This window comes from Phaenicophaeus curvirostris, chromosome 15 (assembly GCF_032191515.1).
Source record: "Phaenicophaeus curvirostris isolate KB17595 chromosome 15, BPBGC_Pcur_1.0, whole genome shotgun sequence".
Taxonomy (NCBI): domain Eukaryota; kingdom Metazoa; phylum Chordata; class Aves; order Cuculiformes; family Cuculidae; genus Phaenicophaeus; species Phaenicophaeus curvirostris.
The window spans coordinates 9,194,991-9,213,482 of NC_091406.1; the positions used below are offsets into that span (position 1 = coordinate 9,194,991).

Sequence of the window (18,492 nt, forward strand, 5' to 3'; positions counted from 1 at the left end):
GAGCTGTCCCAAAGGGCCACCGAGCTGCAGAACCTTTCCCCCATGCCCTGTGCCCAAGTGCAGAACCCCACATGTCAGCTGTGAGGTGGAGCGACAGAGTGAAACAGCCCCCATGGAGCTGGTCACATGCAGGAGCAGCCGTGCCCTGCAGTGCTCTGAACCACACAGCGCTTGGCTGTATCCCAGCCAAAATCATCAACCAGAAATCTCCATTTGCATCTGAATCCCCAAAGGGCTGAGGCCTGTGATGGATTTAAGGGATTATACAAAACTAAGACATCATGTTGCATCTTCATGCTGAGAATCACATTTCTGAGCACCGGCAAAGCTGCGGCACTAGGGCTGCGCCTGCAGGAATCAGCAGGAAGGCCCCTCTCTGCGCTCTCCCAGGACTAACAGGAGCAGGAAAAAGCATGGTGGGGGTCAGCACCTGGCCAGTGACTGCAAGCCAGCTGCTACCCACGCTCCTGCCTCTCACCTCTCCTAGCAGGGCACGTCCCCACTGCACTCCCCATTTCTCCCAGGACACTGTGGTTTGCTCCCAGATGGAGCAGTTCCTCCTGCTCTGGCTCTGAAGCCTTCCACCCAGGAAAGATCTCGTGGATAGAGTCAGATATGCTTGTCATCCCAGCACTGCCCTCCAATCCATCTATATTCAGCCCAGGAAGCCTGCAAGACCGAGGCCGCTGTCTGGCAGCAGGACAGCCCTGGCTGCCTGCCCGCTGGAGAGGTTACTGGCAGCTCCGCTGGATTAGCTCACCCCTGGGACCAGTCCATGCTCTTGCAGAGCATCGCATAAGGGAGGGCAACGAGTTCTCTGGCCAGGGCAGCCCCCAGGGACAGGCAATTCTACAGCTCAGCTTATAAACCAAGGAAACTGCTCCTGCTGCCAACCCAGCCCCAAACCCGGCACGAAGCAAAAGGAGACGTTCTGCAGGGTCGCCCCTCACCTTGGCGCTTCGCAGCCTCCTGGTTCCCTGAGCTTGCCTAGCAGCCTGAAGGCAGCTGTCCACGTGCCTCTGATACTGCAGCAGTGGCACCAGTGACTTACAGAGGTAGCACTTCTCACACCTGCCAGGCAGCAAAGGACAGAGCACTGCATTAGGATTCACCCAGCGCCAGGCTCCCAGCCACCAGCCGTGACTTTCCTCCTCCAGGCCACGCCACAGAGAAGACGTGTCACCAAATCGGGTCTCGCTCAGTGGGGTTGGGCCGGCACCAATCGCAAAGATTGAGTGATTATCAGTTTTCCCTGCCTGTTCCTCTGTATCCTGCTGCTGCAGCAGCGGGACAGTAATCAAATGCGCTCATCTAACTATCTCAAACACCGCTGATTCTCCCCAGACATAAAGCACCCTGTCAAAATCCACAGAAATGAAGTGCGAGGGCTTTGCAAAGGGGAGTTAAAATTCTGCCTGAAAAGCAAACCAAGTGTGTTAAATCAGAGAGACATTTTACCAGGGCTGGATGAACTTGTCTGACTAGTAAATCAAGTCTTTCTCTGCACTGTCTCCATTTTACATCATGCCATGTTGGGCGAGGAATGCAGAGCACGCGTTCCTGCTGGGGGGCTGGCACAGCGTGTTCCTCAAACCCTCTCCTTTGCGTAGATGATGCCCAGGCTCATGCAGGACGACTGAGTGTGCTTGGGAAGAAAATTACCCTGGGTGAAAGTAGACAAAGGTCAGGTGTGGATTTATACAGCTACACTCGCTTCCTCAACAGCTCTCAGTGGGGACTGAGCCGTGCAGAAGAGGGCACTGGTTCTTCAGGAGGGGATCATCCACACGGGGAGCTATTCAGAAATGGACCATCCAAGGAGAGATGAGCCCCCAGGGACCAGCCCAGCAGCAGCGTTCACTTTAATAAGCACTACTCTCCCAGTAAAAACACACCCCAGGCTCCAAAATGCGTATGGAGAGCCCCCATATCGAGCAAAACTCTGCAGCACTTTTCCCGTATTTTCTTTCCAGTCAGTGCTGATTACCCAGATAATGTGTCTAAACAGAAGCTGTCCTCTCTATAATTAGCCTAATTCCATTAGTGATGTTGCCATCCACTGTTTGTAACAGCAAAATTGCTTCCATAGCAGGGATTTTACTGTCAGATCCTCTCCTATGATGCTTTGTGTGGGTGGCAGGAGGAGGGGCTGCATAGGAAGAGATTAAACAAAGACACTGCTATTCTGAAAGTCTAATTTAATTAAAAATATCACTACAGGTGCTGTGTTGACAGCCTCCCTGTCCTACCCTCTTCTTTTCCAGGGGTTACCAAGCTCAAATCTCCCATCAGAAACCGGCTGAGTTAGCACTATTTTAGCTACAGCTCCTCCTACGGCGGCCAGAGACCACGCATCCCTGACCCACCACGGATCGGGCTAAAAGGAAATTAGTGCAAAAATAAACAATCTGAGAACAGCAAATTCCTCTTGCTTTGGCACGAATACAGCCGGCACTGCAACAAGAGGCACTGAGAGCAGGCAATTTCTTAGGGAAACATTGCTATAAAGCCAACAGCCAGCATTTATACAGGAAGACAGACATCCACAGGCAAGCTAGCACTGAAGCACAGAAATGATCTTGGAGGAAGCAAGCATACCTACTTACTTGTCAATGCCTAAGGACGTTGGGCCACTTTCACCACTGGCAGCTTTACTTCTTGCCTGTCTCTGACGTCGTGTGAACACTGGAGGAAAACAAGAAAGGGTTACCTGCCATCCACCCCAAAAGCATCCCTACACCGTGTCCAAAAGCAGCAAGTTTCGATCTCTTCCACTCAAGGTTGCAGCAGAAACGATGGCAAAGAAATACTTGAGTGTGATGGGCAGGGTCTTCTCTCCTCCAGAAGAAGCAGCTGCCCAATTCTTCTTTTTTTCCGGGGGGATACTGAAGAAGTTACCTTCCCCGGACTTGGAAGAAGCTCGCCATTTCACACTGTAACTTGTCTTCTGCCAGAAACAGCTGGTTCAACAATATGCAGTTTACAGTCATTTCAAAGCCGATGTGCAGCAGCGCAACAGCCTGGGAGCAGAGTTACACAGCTGCTCCAGCAGCACCGCGCCGCTCCCTGCCAAATTAAGCACCCGTGCCTGCTGCAGGGGAAGGAGCGTGGTAACCGTGAGCTCAAGGGGAAGGAGAGCTGAGGCAGGGGCTGTGTGGAGGCACCAGCCCTTCTGTAGACATGGTAGGAAGAGTGAGCCTTGCTGGGGAGGGACACAGCTTGCACTGGAAGGGAAGGTTACAACAACCAGCCTATGCTCACAGCCCTTGTGAATCTGTACTATTGTCTGCGTACAGCTCTGTGGGGCCTCTGGATGAAGATCTCTACAGGGCTAAGCATCTGCGGTGCTTGTCTCCAGTGGCAGCAGGAGAGCAGCAGCTCCGACACACGTGGGCAGCCAGCAAGATCCTGCTGACCAGCCTGCTGGTGACGGGTCCAACAATTTCTGTTCCTTCAGCAAGCCCAAACAGCCTTCCCAAACCTGCTCTCCAGGCATCTGCAGGGAGCACATCAGAGTGTTGTCTTTTCCAGTCGAATTCTTCTCAGAGTATTCCTGTTGACATGCCACCAGCAAACATCCTCAGGGAACACATCAGATAGCTTAGCTTGCTTCACCAGGGATGTTCAAGACTCCAGCTCCAAAACAGATGTCGCACTAAGCACTCTTGGGCAAGCTGGCTAAGGGGACAAGCAGGGAGCTATTTTACAGCCTGGGAGCACCGCTTCCCATGCTCTCATTAAGAGAAAGGTCTGAATCCAAGGTACAGGCACAACAAACCTGTTATTGTTGGCTCATCATCTGATATAGAAAGGGACGCACAAAATTTTGTGCGGAACAAATCCTTCAGAGTTTTATCAAAACACCATTTCCAGAGCGTTAAGCAACCCCAACACCTATCCCCAATGCTGATACAACACAGCCTTTCCCTTAGCAGCAATCACCAATCTGCAGCAAACGCGCTGCGAGGTGCTCAGGAGCTGTTGGGGCTGATGTGAGACATCCACACTGAGGAAACAAGCTTGAGTGTCTCCTAGGACGTGGCTATTGTCTCATAGGCGATGACTGATACCAACAGCTCGTTTCTCGCAGGCACTGAAGCGGATGTCTCTCTAACTTAGCCTGGCCCAGATTCGAAGTGGCAGCCTGGAGAGGAGGACTGATAAGCGTGGCCAACCCTCAGGCCACCCAGCCTCCCAACAACCCAACTAACACGTGCACTTGACAGCATGGTGAAAGCCGCTCTCCAAGTCAGCGTGCATTCATTAATATTCCTTTAACACCATCTCGGGAGCCTCGTGCAGCAGCTCAGGTGTTAATCAGTTCTATTTTCTTCCAAAAGCAGTGAACACATCTGGCATAATGGGCCCATTAGAGATGTCTGGGACTGCAGCTGCCCAGGGGAAGATCCCCAGCTGTGCTGCTGGAAGCAGAAGTGGAGGAGAGAGAACAGGGCCAGCTGGTGAGCATGACCCTGACAAACACACCAGCCGCCCAAAGCAACCGGGTTCAGAACATGGGAAAACACTTCCCATGGGGAAAATCCCCACCACAGAGCAGAGCTGACCTGCTGTGTGACAGAAACCTTGAAACTCTCCCAGATGTGATGTTCTTCGTTGGGTCAGACACACGCTGTGGCCCAAGAACAGCCTTTTCTCTGGCATTTCTTGCGGTTGACGAGGTTGGCCTGTTTGGCTTCAGCTCGCAGCCTGGGGAAGAGGAGCAAACCCTCCCCAGCACTGCCCCGATATAGGAACACCCACCCCTGGCACCTCCTGGAGCTGCCAGATCACATCAGCGTGTGGAGCAGCAAGGTCCATGGTCACCAAGCTCCTCACCTCACTGCACAACCCCCCTGCCATCTCACCCCCAGCTTCTTCCCCATTGTCACTACCAGCCGCACTGCTTGTTGTGCAGGATCCTGCTAGCAGCAGGCTCGCCAGCATCTTGTCCTTCCACAGAAGGGTTTAAACTTCCCTCTGCATCCATCTTGTGTCTCTTTCTGCTGTATTAGAGCCACTTCTATTGATGTCAGGAGGTTTTTAACAGCATCAATGCTGCTGCTGAAGACTGACAGCTGTATCAAGTTGCATTTGAGGCTTTGGGAGGAAGGGATACACCAAATCCTTATTTTCCTGGACTCGCTTGGAAGCTGAGAGGTTGGGAGCGTGTCGATGGAGGGCAGAATGAATAGAGCATGTCCCAAAGCTCGAGACTATTTGCTGTACTCGGCGGCAGCCAAGACTTGCTTCCAGATTGAGACCAGCAGATTCCTGCGTTGGCAGCAGCAGCGGGCGATGGATGCGGTGACTCCACTAAAGCCCTTCTCACACACACAAGCCCTTCAGCCGAGTCACAAAGAAAGAGGGAGCTGGCACAGCACTTCATGGCTCCACTTGTTCACTTGGAATTAACACCAGCCACTGAGCTGGAAGCCCCGGTCCTGAACCTTCGCCAGAGTGGTACAGTAGCTAACACAACAGCAGGCTCTTCTTTTATATTTACTCACACCACAGGAAGATGGAAATTCATGATCAGATTTTCACACTGCCCAGGTATGTGGTGGTCTGGGCATCCAGCCAGAGGAAGGGGAAGCAACTGTAACTCATCTTGCCCGCCTAAACCCTTTGAAAACCCGTCCTTAGGTATCAGCCACCCTGCGCTGAGCTGGCCACCTAATACGTAACACTGAAAGACTTTGGTGCATGATTAGAGGGGGAAGAAAAGCAAAACCAGCAAGAATCCACACTTGTGTAATTTTAAAACAAAAAAACACTGACAGCTGTACTCTGCAGGACTGCATCATCTGCAATTCCAAGGACATCAGGACTAAATCCAACTAGTAAGTCTGAAGAAGATGAGGAACCCCTGACCCCATGCACCAAAGAAAAACCGAAGCCGTCTTTCCTTAACACATCAGAACATGGCTTAGAAGGCAGAACTTTGATTTTCTCTCACCCAAGGCTGTTGCTGTGCTCTAGAGGAAGCCAGCCGCCAGCCAAGAGCGCACAGTGCTGCAGCGGCAGAGAACAGCTTCTGGATACAGAGGAGCTGGCATTTGCTGCAGAACACAATTCTCCCAACCCCTTTTTTCTCCCCATGCATTAGCTTTACCTATGGATTTTGTGCTAGTGATGGATGCCAAGGTAACAGCCCTGGAAACAGAATCCTTTTGTACCTGCACAGCTGTGCCAGGCTCCTGTCTGGCCTCTGCTCAGAGCTAAACATCACCCCTACCTATCCAACCCAAACGCCCCTGGCCAGCCCACCAGCTGAGACCTCTCCGGTGACTGCTGCTTTCGCGCAGCCACTGGGAAGGGGACCAAGGTTCCCCACCAGCCAGAGTCCCAGAAGGCAGGCAGGATTCTGCCCCACGTTCCGTCCTGCTCCAAGTCCAGGAGGCTGTGGTCCTGCAAAGAGTCTTGGTGCAAACAACACAAGCATCACAGTCCATTATGGCTAATAAAGCCCGTTCTTGACAGGGAAAATACTAGAATAACTGGCAATAGAAAACCCAAATTACTGTGATTTTGTCCCAGAACCATTGCTCTGCTTAGAGCCATTACTGTAGACCAAAATCTCTTTTATTCCAGACTAGTTTTCTTATGGGGGGGATTGTTCTGAACAAGCCAGAGCAGCAGAGTAGCAATTCCAAAATAACTATCCTTACAAATATCCCCAAGGAGCCCAGTCTGAAAACAGAGTGGAGAGGTCAGCCTTGAACTCTGTCCTGCTGAAAGCCAACACCAAAGGAAAGAACAAATTCCCTCGCACTGCCAGAGAATTCAAAGCCTTTCCCTGATCACAGTCAGGATTCCCCAGGATCAATGGATAGACTCACAGTCCAGCCACACCAGGGACCTGATTACCACGGGGCCGAAGACATTCCTGCTAAAAGGCATACAAAAAAACTTGCTCCGTTTTGTAGCATGGATAAGACGTTTATCGGCATTGAGGATGGGGAGGAGCTGTGATAATTTGTGATTTGCCTGAGCTGAACGCTTTGCATTAGTAGCCTGTTTGTACCTGCAGAGAGAACTCCCCACCAAAAATCAGCACTGAGCAGCATCAGCCACGACTCTGGCTCATGTCATCTTGACAGGACCCATGTCACATCCCCAAAGATTTAGTATAACAGAGACCTTGTGTTTTAAAAGTACATCAACTCTGCATTAAGATTACACGGTGAAACTTCCTCCTGCTAGAGGAATGCAGAAGTTACAGTTCTTGTACTACCTTTGATTTGCTCCAGTTGCTTAAACATCATAGATTTAGGTTGCATTTAATAACCCAGGATGTAACTGAAAATTATACATTCACAACCTGAAAAGTTAATCTTATTACAAGCTACTACTTTGATATTACCTGACATTGTGCTAACACAGACTTTACATTTCAAGCAGCAGCTAAAACATAACTTATTGAATATGTTGATAACCAAGCGGTGTATTTGTTCACTTAAGCTCTACAAAGGTTGGCTATGGAAAACTGATAGGAAGAAGTCTGCAAAGAGGATTAATATGGGCATTGTGACCGCACTTCTATGCTTCACACTTCACATGCAGGAGAGAAATCCAAGCTCCCAGATCGATAGCTATCATTTTGCAATTTTAGAGGAACAAGAGGGAAACTTTTCTGCAACCTCTTGCAGCTGAACAAGCCATTTTTGCACATACAAGTGTCAGACTCATTGCAGAGCGCAGGCCGTGGTTGGAGTGGTACAGAATATTCTCCCTTCTCAAGAGCCCTGAAGGACGCTCACCCGCGCAGCTTGGAAGCCTTTTTCTACGCATTTTCTACGCCCAGCAGATACTCTGCAGGTCCTCACAAAACACTATAGACGCGTCTTATGAGCACTGCTTGAAGATCCAGGGCTAGGTTCTGTGGTAAGATTTGGATTATACACTTTCCAAGCGACTAATAATGTGATGATGAAGTCAATCAGAGAGATGATGTCCCTGCGCAGGAGGTGCTGGAGACACAGGAGCTTCCGCTGCCACTCTCATGGCCACCTTGGAGATGGAACAAGGCAGAGCGAACAAAGCTCCCTACATGCCACATCATGCACTAGATATCCCGAGAAGGACAAGACTGCCACACCTGGCTGCAAGGAATAAGAAAGGGGGACAAGCACAAGGAGCAAACACAAAAAAGCAGCACTTGGCAGACCTGGACTGTCCCCGCCAGCCTCCTCTCCCACGATGCCATTGCAGTACATAGCATGCAGCTCGATCTCTGTAGCTGGAAAGCCTTGGTCACACAGCGGGCAGGACACGCAGTCAGCAGCTGTCAGCAGGTCAGCAGGGCTGCACTCAGACACAGTCCCACCAGCATCTTCATCTCCACCAGCCTAAGGAGGAAGAAAAAAATTAGCTACACAGTTTGTCATGCCATCTCTCTACGTGCAGAGCTCCGTGCTGTGGGTACTCACCCTCCCATAGATTCAGTTTTTCTTGGAAAGTTTTATTCCCCCTTCATCATATGCCAGTCAGAAATAACACCACTGGCTGAGTAAACTGTGCAGCACTAATAACTAATTCTTCTTCTAAAAACAACATGTCCTGCTGAATCACAGCAAAACCTCCCTGCACAGCCGCGCGCACCAGTTAAGACAAACATCACCCGTACTACCATGGAAAAATAGCAAAGCTTCCATTAATCAGGAAAGCTCGGAAGCGAAACTGATGGAAAATTCATGGGGCAAAGCAAGAGTTCAACACCTGACTTGTGCTCATCGGTTTCTGGACACAGGCAGCACTGTCTGGGAACACAGCTTCCCCTAGGAAGAAAGGAGGCTGCTGTGCTCTTAGGCAGTTGAGAGAGATCACTGGGAAGCTCCTCCTCTGTAGAGGAGGTGGCTGGAGCAGTCATCAGAGGGGACACAGATCAAGGAGAAAGGCAATACTGTTAAAAATCCGTGTCACACAAAATTACTCGCAGTGGTTTTCACCAGGGCAAAATGTCACAGCCTGTGTTTGTTCTCTGGACAGCATCACCACTTACCGATACTCCCTTGCTCCTTTTTTGCAGGGGCTGCACAGCCAAAAAGGTGCTCCACTTCCACCCGCTGAGATACAGCCTTCTCTTCTACTGATGTTCCAAAGACCCAGCAGATTGCTGCCATCTCACTCATAGCTCAAGCTTTGCCTTGTCAGACTTGCTACAAGATTCTCCATATTTAAGAATCCTTTCCCCCCTCCATCCCATAATGATTAAAAGAAGTTATTTAAATACAAACCATGTAGAAGAAATCTATAGGAAAATAACATAGGAGAGTTTCCTGTTCCTAGGGATAAGCAGACTGTATGCAGCAAAACTGCTGTCTGCTTCCCTCCAACGGTATCATTTCAGGGAAGCAGTAATTGGGGTCAGCCAGGACGCTCAGTACCACTGGAGTGCTTTGTTATTACTTGCTTTTCCAAATAAGGCTCTGATCCTGATTTTTAAGTCCTAAAGGGAAGGAGGGTGCTTTGTTGACTCCAAGGAGCCATGCAAAAAATTGCACGATTGAGCCTTAAACTGAGAATCAAACTCACAAAATGCATATCTGTCAGACACCAGCTGAAAGGCTACGGCACGGAGCCCCAGGAACAGCTCTCTCACTTCCAGGGAGGCTCTGTGCCCTGAGTTTCTGCAGAAGAGTTGCCACAAGAGTTCCTCCAGCCGAACACAGGCTGCTGGAGTACATCACTTACAGCATTAACACCCATACCCTGTCTCACATCCCAGTGTCACTACATCCTGTGAAGACCTCACCGTGGGGCATCACACAGAAGAGTCATAAAAAACAAATGTGTAAAATATGAATGATCAAATCAAACTTGCACTATATCCTAGTCAGACAACACAAAAAATAGCATGAGAAAAGCAGCAGGCACTGCTCCTTCTAGCTGCCATTTTTAAAGCAATCTTAGGAGATCACCGGCTCTGCACACCCTGCCCGCCTACATTCAGTGGTAAATTACTAATTTTAAATGGAAATGCAACATTCTGTAACAAAAGACACCACAGTCCCAAAACCGCTTGTACAAAGCCTTACTGTAGCAGTCTGGAAAACCTCAACTGCAGAACCAGTCACCCCTGTCAGAGGCAGACTGTTGCCTCTCCTCTTTAGCAGGGAAAATTGCCTACGAGACACAGCACTCGCAGCCAGCAGCGATGCCAGAGGCTGAGCCCAACAAGACTCCTGTGTCCTGGCTCAGCATCTGCTAGGAAGCGGTTGGTCCCAGTGGTCTACGCCCGCTTCATGAGAACTGCTGATGCACACGGCAGCCGTGTTCCTGCTGCCTTCCTGGAGGGCTGCAGGCTCAGGACCGGTACTTGCAGCCAGCGATAACGTTGTCAGACAGTCCCTAGGAAGCCTCACGGTGCTGCTCCCGAACTGTGCCGATCAGCTTGTGCCGTCTGGGCGGAGGTTTGAGACCTGGGGAACTCTCTGCAAGGCACAAGGGACAGGGCAGCGTCCTGGCCACAGCCAAATGGGGTCATGAACGTGCTCTGGCGGCTGCGGCACAGGTCCGCCGCCTCTCCCTGCTGCAGTCTCTAATTGACTGAGCAGTGCTTTGAGATACCTGCAAAATGAAAGGCACACGAGAGCAGAAGCTGGTTTATTAAAAGGCCTAGTGACAACGAGACATCGGAGCTGCAGATGCACTGTACAAGCTGCAGTCTCCCAGAATGAGCTTTCCACAAATGAATCCTCTTGTCAAGAGCTGTACAATTCAGTATTCATGTACCCTGCCAGAGGAGTACTTGGCAACCCCTTTGATATCGCTCTCTAAATTAATAGACAAAGGGAGTTTTATCAGAAGCAGGAACCGAAGTCAGATGTCGGCACAGCGACAGCTGCAAAGCAATTGCAGTGCAGGTGTGACAACACGGGGAAGGGTCCACACAACAGCACACATCTGCATCAGGAGGTAAGAGGATGGCCCTGCCACTGACTATTGTAATTAACTATTAACACAGAAATCAAGATTCCCAGGCTCGGGTCACTTCTGCATGGACTACAAACCACCACCAGCCCTCAACACTTTGATGTCATCTTTATCCCAGCCGCTTCTGGGTGAACCTCTTGCCTTAGCCTCTTGAACGTGGTGGGTGGAGAACAAACCCAAAGTTCAGAGGACAGGGAAAAGCATATCACAACAGGAGTGACTTGAGGTTTACTAGGACTCCCCTCAAAGCTCCTGCGGTCCCTCTGCACGACTGAACATCACAGCACTACAGCTCCAAGCGCTGCTGTCCACACCGATGGCATCCTCCAGCACAGCAGTGCTTGAGGTATAAATGAATGTATTCAAATTGATAACAACTCTCCAGCTACAGGACTGAAAGGCTCCAGAAGCAGCTGCACGCAGCCTCCAGCCAAAAGGGACTGCAGTTATGAAGCAGGGGGGAAATCAAAGAGAGAACTGTTTGTGAGGATCCCAACAGCATCAGCTCAAGATCCCAGCCACCCAAGGGGAAACACTAGCACAGCCCAGCTGAACCAAGGTTTAGACAGCAGGACTGGAAACAGGATCCTTCCCCGATTTCAGGTTCTTTTACCTGCATAGGTGCATCTCTGCTGCCTGAGCAGAGCTCTTCTCCCTCTGTCTCAACAGCTTCCAGTGGACTCGGCTGGGTCTCTGCAGAAAAACACCTCCGTGTCAGCACAGCTTTGCAGCCCCCAAACTATCTCCTCAATTGTTGACGTAACTCAACCCATTTCTTACCAGCATTTTCACAGTTTCAAAACATTTTTTAGACTTGCCACAAATGTTATCAGACAATGTGCAACAACACAGCCAGATGAGGGGTTAAAAGTCACAGCACAGTGGTGCGAGGACAAAGCCAACACAGCTTTGCGGCTTCGTGGGGAGTGAGACTAGACACAGGGAAAGTGCGTGGGACACTTGCTGGGATAGAGACAAAACAAGAAAAGAGCTCTCTCTCTTGCATCAAGACAAACAGAGCTCCCATTTTGCAGTCTGCCTCACAGTCACACCTTCTTTAGACCTCCATATCTTCCTTAGCAACAAAATATGCCTCCAATTACCACCATGACCTCTCTCTCCGCTGCTGCTCGGGAACAGGAGTGGTCTCTTTATTAATTTTCTCACTTAAAACTCTGAACTAGAAATTCTCAAACATGCTAGGAGAGACCAAGGATGAAAAACTCATTGGTGTCAAACACATTTAATTAATTAAGATAAAAATTATTTCAGCTGTCATGCTTTACACATAACTTGACACTGAAAAGTCTGAAAATTTCTTGACTGTATTGAAAAGATCCATTCCTGACACCTTGTTTTGAGTGATCCCTCCATACAGACATACATCCTAGAGTCTCTTCAGCAGCAAGTCCTTAGCAGTCTCTGGTCACAGAACTGTCTGGAAATGGGTCCAAAAACAGGGCAACAAACTATATTCCCTGGATAATTTCAGTCCTGACAAACAGAGCTGGGAAAGAAATTTCGTTTTGTTCAAATAACTCGAATATTTTCTTCTTTTCTCTGCATTTTACTAGTGTGCAACTTTCAGTGCAAAATTGAAAACATTCTCAAATGCCTCTCACCTGGGCAAACAGAGATCTCCTCTTCAGCAGAGTTTTCTGGGGCAATATCTGGGCTCCTTTTACTGCCAAGTGGGGTCAACACGGAGACGCTGTTCAAAATATAAATACAATATAAATCTCCAATCCAGCAGATGTGACAGCACACACCCACCTGTCTCATGCAGTTCAGAACAGCAGATGATGCCATAATTTCCAAGTGGTCAATACCTGATAGCCAGAAACAACCAGGATAACAACATTTTTTTTTTGCTGTCCTAAGCAAAAGCCCCAAAAGGAACATTTTTCTCTTCTAGAAGCCCTTGACAAAAAGGCAGAAAGGGTCACTCTCTCACGTGAGGGGAGCAAAAATACCTGCTAACAATTGTGGCAGTCTCTTATTATTTCTAATCTTAGATTTGGGAGTGGGCACAGGTACCAGCACTGTGCTTGCTTCTATCCGGGGAAGAAACTCCTCAGAGAGAAGAGAACAGACTCTGCTTTATCCTGCATTACCCTCACCCTGCTAATTTTCTTCATTATCTCAGCACAAGGCAGCCAGAAGCAGCACAGATGCAACACAAGGCAAAGCTTCCCTGCAGCAAAGTCCTAACAGCATTAGCGCAGCGGCTCCTCTGAGCAGCACCGGCTAACGTTCCACTCATTCTGACCTTCGGATTCCTCCTTTGCTTTTCCTCCCCCCATTCTGCACTGTGTCTTTCTGAAACAGGCAGGCATTGCTGAGTAAGTCTGGCACTCACGCTGACACGCTCCGCGCTTTGCGTGGCTTTCTGATTAGTCTGATCAAGTATGCAAGAACACACTTGAAAAACATGAATCCCCATACTGAGAAAAAGAAGATTTATTAAGCCCAACCACAGGCCTTAGAGAGGAGAACAGCCACTGCTGATTTATGATAAATAAGAGAATTCTGATAGGAAATCACAAGTGGCTTTTCTCTCTACATAAAGCATCTCAAAGCATTTGTTATGAATCCAGGCTGAGCATGTTTTAGTCTGTGTCTAACATCAGGGCTCACTTCAAAAGAACTCGCAGAAAACAACTTGCTATGACATTTATAAAATGGGCTAATCAATTTGAAGTCAAACCGCATTTCTTGCTACACCAACTATCTCCTGGTAACAAAGCCTATAATCATTTATTAAAACCCCAATCTCCCATGCTCTGCACAAAGCGTAAAACAATCAGGCAGAGTGGCCTGCAGAAAGCAAAGCAGCTTCTTCTCTCCGCTGCTGCTTCCTACCCTGCTTCACTACCTCCAGACAGCTCAGAGCCGTGTTTTCCTATTAAGAGCTGCTGAGGCCAACCGGCCGGGGGGCCTGAGCTGCACCCAGGAGAGGGCTGCGCCTGGCAAATTACCAGGAGCCAGATGGCAACACTTAACGTGCACAAAACCGCGAAGACCGCAGCCATTTCTTGCCTTGCCTGCAGATGTGCCAGCTGCTCAAGGAGGGGCCGCACACCCAGGTGTGTCCTGCCCCAGGAGCTCCTGAGCAGCTTGGGCAATGTCCCAAACCAACTCCATCAGCTACACTGAAGGAAAGAGGTCCTGCTCTTTTCATATTCAGCCCTGGTCTCTTCTGTCTTAAGCAGGCGGGAGGCCAGCGCTGCAGAGCGCACACCTCGGTGCCTTCGACGCAAGCACAGAAGCTCAGACCTCAGCTGTCGCAGACTCATCAGCCTCAGCAGCCGCAGATTCCTCCTGTTCCCCAAGGCGAGCTTTAAGCTTGTTAGAAAGGTGCAAGTAAGAGGGATTTTCATACTCTGCATATTGATATTAACTGCTGGGGCCAAATGCTGTTAGATCAGAGGAAAGTTGGCAGTTCCAAAGCAGGTTTAAATTACATAACCCAGCAAATTAAACACACGACGTTATCTGCCCTCTCTTGTAACTTGCTCCTTGAATCCTCTCCTATTTGCCCTTCTTCTCCCAAAAGCCTTCGCTGCAGAATTGCATCCCACAGGAAGGAGAAGGAAAAAAAAGGAAAAGAGGAGTAGGCTTAAATTTGAAGAAAATCATGTTGACTTGTCCCACACCTGTCATCTGCTGAAGTGGCTTTTCTGGAGCACTGCACTCTATCTTTGGCTGATAGGCAGTGCCGTCTGGCTTCCTCCTCCCTTCTTTCCTCTTCAGCAATAAGGCAAGAGCATAAAAATACACACAAAAATCCAGTAAACCCTCCACCATGCTGCCTATGTGCCTTCCCCATCAGATCACGTGATGACACCGCTATAACTCACCTACCCACCTCCACAGCTTAACTGCACCCTGTCACACCAGCTTCGGAGGGCAAGGATCAAGTCCTTGTACTAGGATGTGCCTCGTGCATTTTATAAAGTACCAAGAATAACAGATCTCTTCTCCCCGGCTGCGCCCCACCTCTCTCCCACACTGCTCCAAAGCCATGTATTTCCAGGGATTGACAGCAGACAGACTTTCCAGCAAGCCCTGCATGGTTTAGTGTTTGAAAGGAATAGTTGGACTCGATGATCCAGTGGGTCTCTTCCAACCTGGTGATTCTATGATTCTATGAAACCCTGGTGAGGCTGCACCCCAAAACGCTGCAGGAAGAGTGGAAGAGCCCAGGCCCCCAGAGCAAGATGGCAAGCCCCACGCTCTGGAATTGCCCTACTCACCTCTGTGCGATTTGCATGGGCTCCCCGTCCTCACGCGCATCCTCTGCAGGCAGCACCTGGGAGGCCTGGGAAGGAGAGTTCTGATATTATATAAAACTATGCATACAGCTCCCCAGCATCTGCTGGGTCATCGATTCTGTCCATGGCACTGCACTCAATCTGGTAGGTATTTTCTTCTGGAAATGGTTAATAATCCATCCTGAACTTATCAGCTTTTTGCCTCCCTCACTCCTTTTGGCAAGGCCTTTCAGCAGCTCCCTGTAATAATGCCTGGCAGTACTTTTTGCCACCTGGACACACTCCGGGACAGTCCATACCAATTCATTTATGCCAACTTTGTTCAACACCTTCCAACACCCCCTGCCCATTCCTAGTGTCTACTCTGATACACTTGTAGGTAGCAACCACAGCTCTTCTCCATCTCCATCTGGACTGAGCTGCGCCATCCAAGGTTCATATTGTCCCCTCGCACTCCCTCAAGCAGCACAGCAGTGCTTACCTCCTCCAGCTTTAAACTTATTTGCTTGAGTCAGTATGACCTGATCAGCTGGTAGAGCTTGATGTTTGACCACTAGAAGTACCGTTCTGAAATTTTATACAGATAAGATCTGTTATATTTTTCTTGACTGGGAAATCAGCCATCCCATCAAAGAGAGGGAACAGATTAACCTGCACAATCTACAGCCAGTAAATCTGTGTGCATTTTATTCCATTTTTCATTTAGCTCTACGACTCCACTTATTCTTTCCTTTAAAATTTGTTCAAAAGCCCTACGCACTGCCGAGGTCAGGCTAACATGCCACTCACTACCCAGATCCCTTTCTTCTTCCCCAGCGCACACGTTACACTTGCTATTCTCTAATCAGGTAGAATCACAACAGTTTATTAGCAGTCCTTGCTGTCAGGCCCACGATTTCTCATGCTATTTCTCAAAGAAATCCATGGAGAGGTGGGGGGAGGGAGGGAAGAGGAGGTTCCTCCCCCTTCCTCGAGCCTATTAAACTCCCTGAGTTTGATTTTCACCATAGGTTTCAACTGCGACTGACTCCTCTCCTGGATGGCTGATGCTCTTCCCCAGCAAACCCCTAAACAAAGCCTCCTGCCAGATTTCCCTAAAGTGGCTCCAACCCCCAAATGCTCTGTTTTAGCTACACAGTTCTTTATTTCTATGCAGCTTAATTCATTATTAAGAAAAAACGCCACGCCTTCTCATTTCATTTCTTTTTCCTGAACCGTGCATATCTTAGCACCAGTCATGAATACCAGGGCACGCTTCTGGTTTTCCTAGAACATATGTTATCAGGTATGGCATTAATACAGATCACCAGACACTCTCCAGAACTGGGTCTTCTCCTCTGCATCATTTAAAAACCAAGAGACCCTCTAATCTTGCTTGAAAGGCTATGAAGGAATTGATTCTATTAGCACTGAAGTTTGTTAGTGCAGGTTCACAGGCTATGAGAACTCCTGACAACCAGGATTTGCCTGGTGCAAACACCCCTTGGCAGCGGGTGGCAGTCGCAGCGGCCACTGCCGGGGTGGAAGGGGTGGGATGAAACATCTCTGCCCGCTCTAGGCGAGGAGTGACAGACAGGTTCCCTCCAGCACAGCATCTGCATCTTCGTTTCACTGCTACAGCTGAAGGCAGGAGGTTTTTTGGAGGGCAGCTTTACATCCCCATGGACCGTAGCCTCGCCACAGCCGAACATCTCCCACTGTCCCCGCCAGCAAAGCAGCCCTGGTGGCACTGGCGCAGCCCCAGGGGTCTCCGAGCAATGCAGCACACTGGGGACACGGCTGCTCCGGGCCCCTCCTCTATCACTGCCACTGGAATTGTATTTGATAGAAGGAAAAAAAATGGAGACAAGGCAGAAGCAAACATCAAACATATCGATCTTGCAAGTAAATCACCTGCACTGGCCTCAGTGTGTGACTGCACAGAGAGGCGAGAGAAGGTAGCGACCGCTCAAGCAGGGAGTGATAAGGCAGATGAAAGGGCATTTAGAAATTATTTTCTCTGAAGTAAATAAAAGACTGGCAAATTTGGGGCTAGGGTTGAAATTTTAATGTCTGCTCCCCTTTCCTTATACTTTCACCTTAAAAATATCAGAAAGACCTCCTCTACACACACATTATTTTTCTCGGATTGCTCTGTGGTCAGGATAAGTATGCTACAAGTTCCAACTCAGCACCACTAAAACCTCTTTTCCTCAAGAATTAATTAGGTTTAGCATTAAACAGATAATATATAAAAAAAAACCCACCATTTCCAATACTGATTAAAAGTTCACACCCTTCCCAGCTGCCACAGCTCTCCAAGGGCTTTTGCGTACACCTCCACAGACCTGCAATCACCCCAATCTTCCAGATTAATGACACCTCCATTTCCAAAGGAAAAGACAAAGAGGAAAAAAAGCAGTTTGCCTCAAGGACCTTTCAGGTCTTTTGTATCTATCCTAAAGAAATGAAAAAAGGCACAAGTCTGTTTCTCTCCCCTGCAGGTCACCTCTAAGGCTTGTTTAAATCTGTATCTGCTAAACCCAAGCCAAAGCATTGTCAGGAAAAGTCACATTTCAGCACAGGCTGCTCTGCACTTTTTCTGCAACCAGAAAATGCAGACATGATGTTTTTCCTAAGTGTTCAATATTACAAGGCAGAATATAAATATCACAAAACAAGTTAAGTATCTTTCTAACACCAGGGTAAATGATCAAATACACTTGAAAACAGGAACAACAGAGCCGAGGCTTCAGTCATAGAGAAGATAAAGTTATACAATGATCCGGGAGTGAAGTCATTATGAAAAATGAGGGTTGGAAAAGGCTGACACAAACCTAAAATACAGCAGTAATAAATACTTCATCTGACTAGCAATCTGTTTAAACTTAGCAGTGACAGAAAGCTGCCTTCCGCTCCAACAAGAGAGCCCTGATGGAGACAGAGGCTGACACCTAGTGTCTAGCAGACCCAACAAGCCAGCCGGAGAGAAGGTGCCCAAGCACCAGAACAAGGACAAGGAGCACTGCCGTGATGACAGATCACCTCAGGCAGGCAGAAGACGCCTGCGAGCATGCAGAGCCTCTCCCGGCCACAACCACAGGACCACAAGGGAAAAGAGCACTTGCAAGGGTGAAGCACGCACTGATGCAGACGAGTGTGTAGGTGCAAAAAGGAGAGTCTGCACCGCAAGGACAAAAGCCCCGTTTTCTGTCTGCGAAGGAAAACGCACAGCTAGACACATGGTCACAGCTTTATAAGCTGGGCTGCCAGATTTGGTGGTGGTCGCATCATCTCTGTGCTC

The 18,492-nt window shown here is 49.0% G+C and overlaps 1 protein-coding gene across 4 annotated transcripts in view; it reads right to left on the reverse strand.

The window, feature by feature from the left end:
- The window catches only part of UIMC1 (ubiquitin interaction motif containing 1), a 38,696-nt gene that overhangs the window by 2,192 nt on the left and 18,012 nt on the right, over positions 1 to 18,492 (reverse strand). For all 4 annotated transcript variants that reach the window (XM_069869344.1, XM_069869345.1, XM_069869347.1 and 1 more), the window contains exons 6-11: positions 15,192 to 15,256; positions 12,558 to 12,646; positions 11,549 to 11,628; positions 8,168 to 8,348; positions 2,607 to 2,685; positions 951 to 1,071 (exon numbers count right to left, since the gene is read on the reverse strand). In XM_069869344.1, coding sequence (XP_069725445.1) covers positions 951 to 1,071; positions 2,607 to 2,685; positions 8,168 to 8,348; positions 11,549 to 11,628; positions 12,558 to 12,646; positions 15,192 to 15,256 — 615 coding nt within the window. The remainder of the gene's footprint in view (positions 1 to 950; positions 1,072 to 2,606; positions 2,686 to 8,167; positions 8,349 to 11,548; positions 11,629 to 12,557; positions 12,647 to 15,191; positions 15,257 to 18,492) is intronic.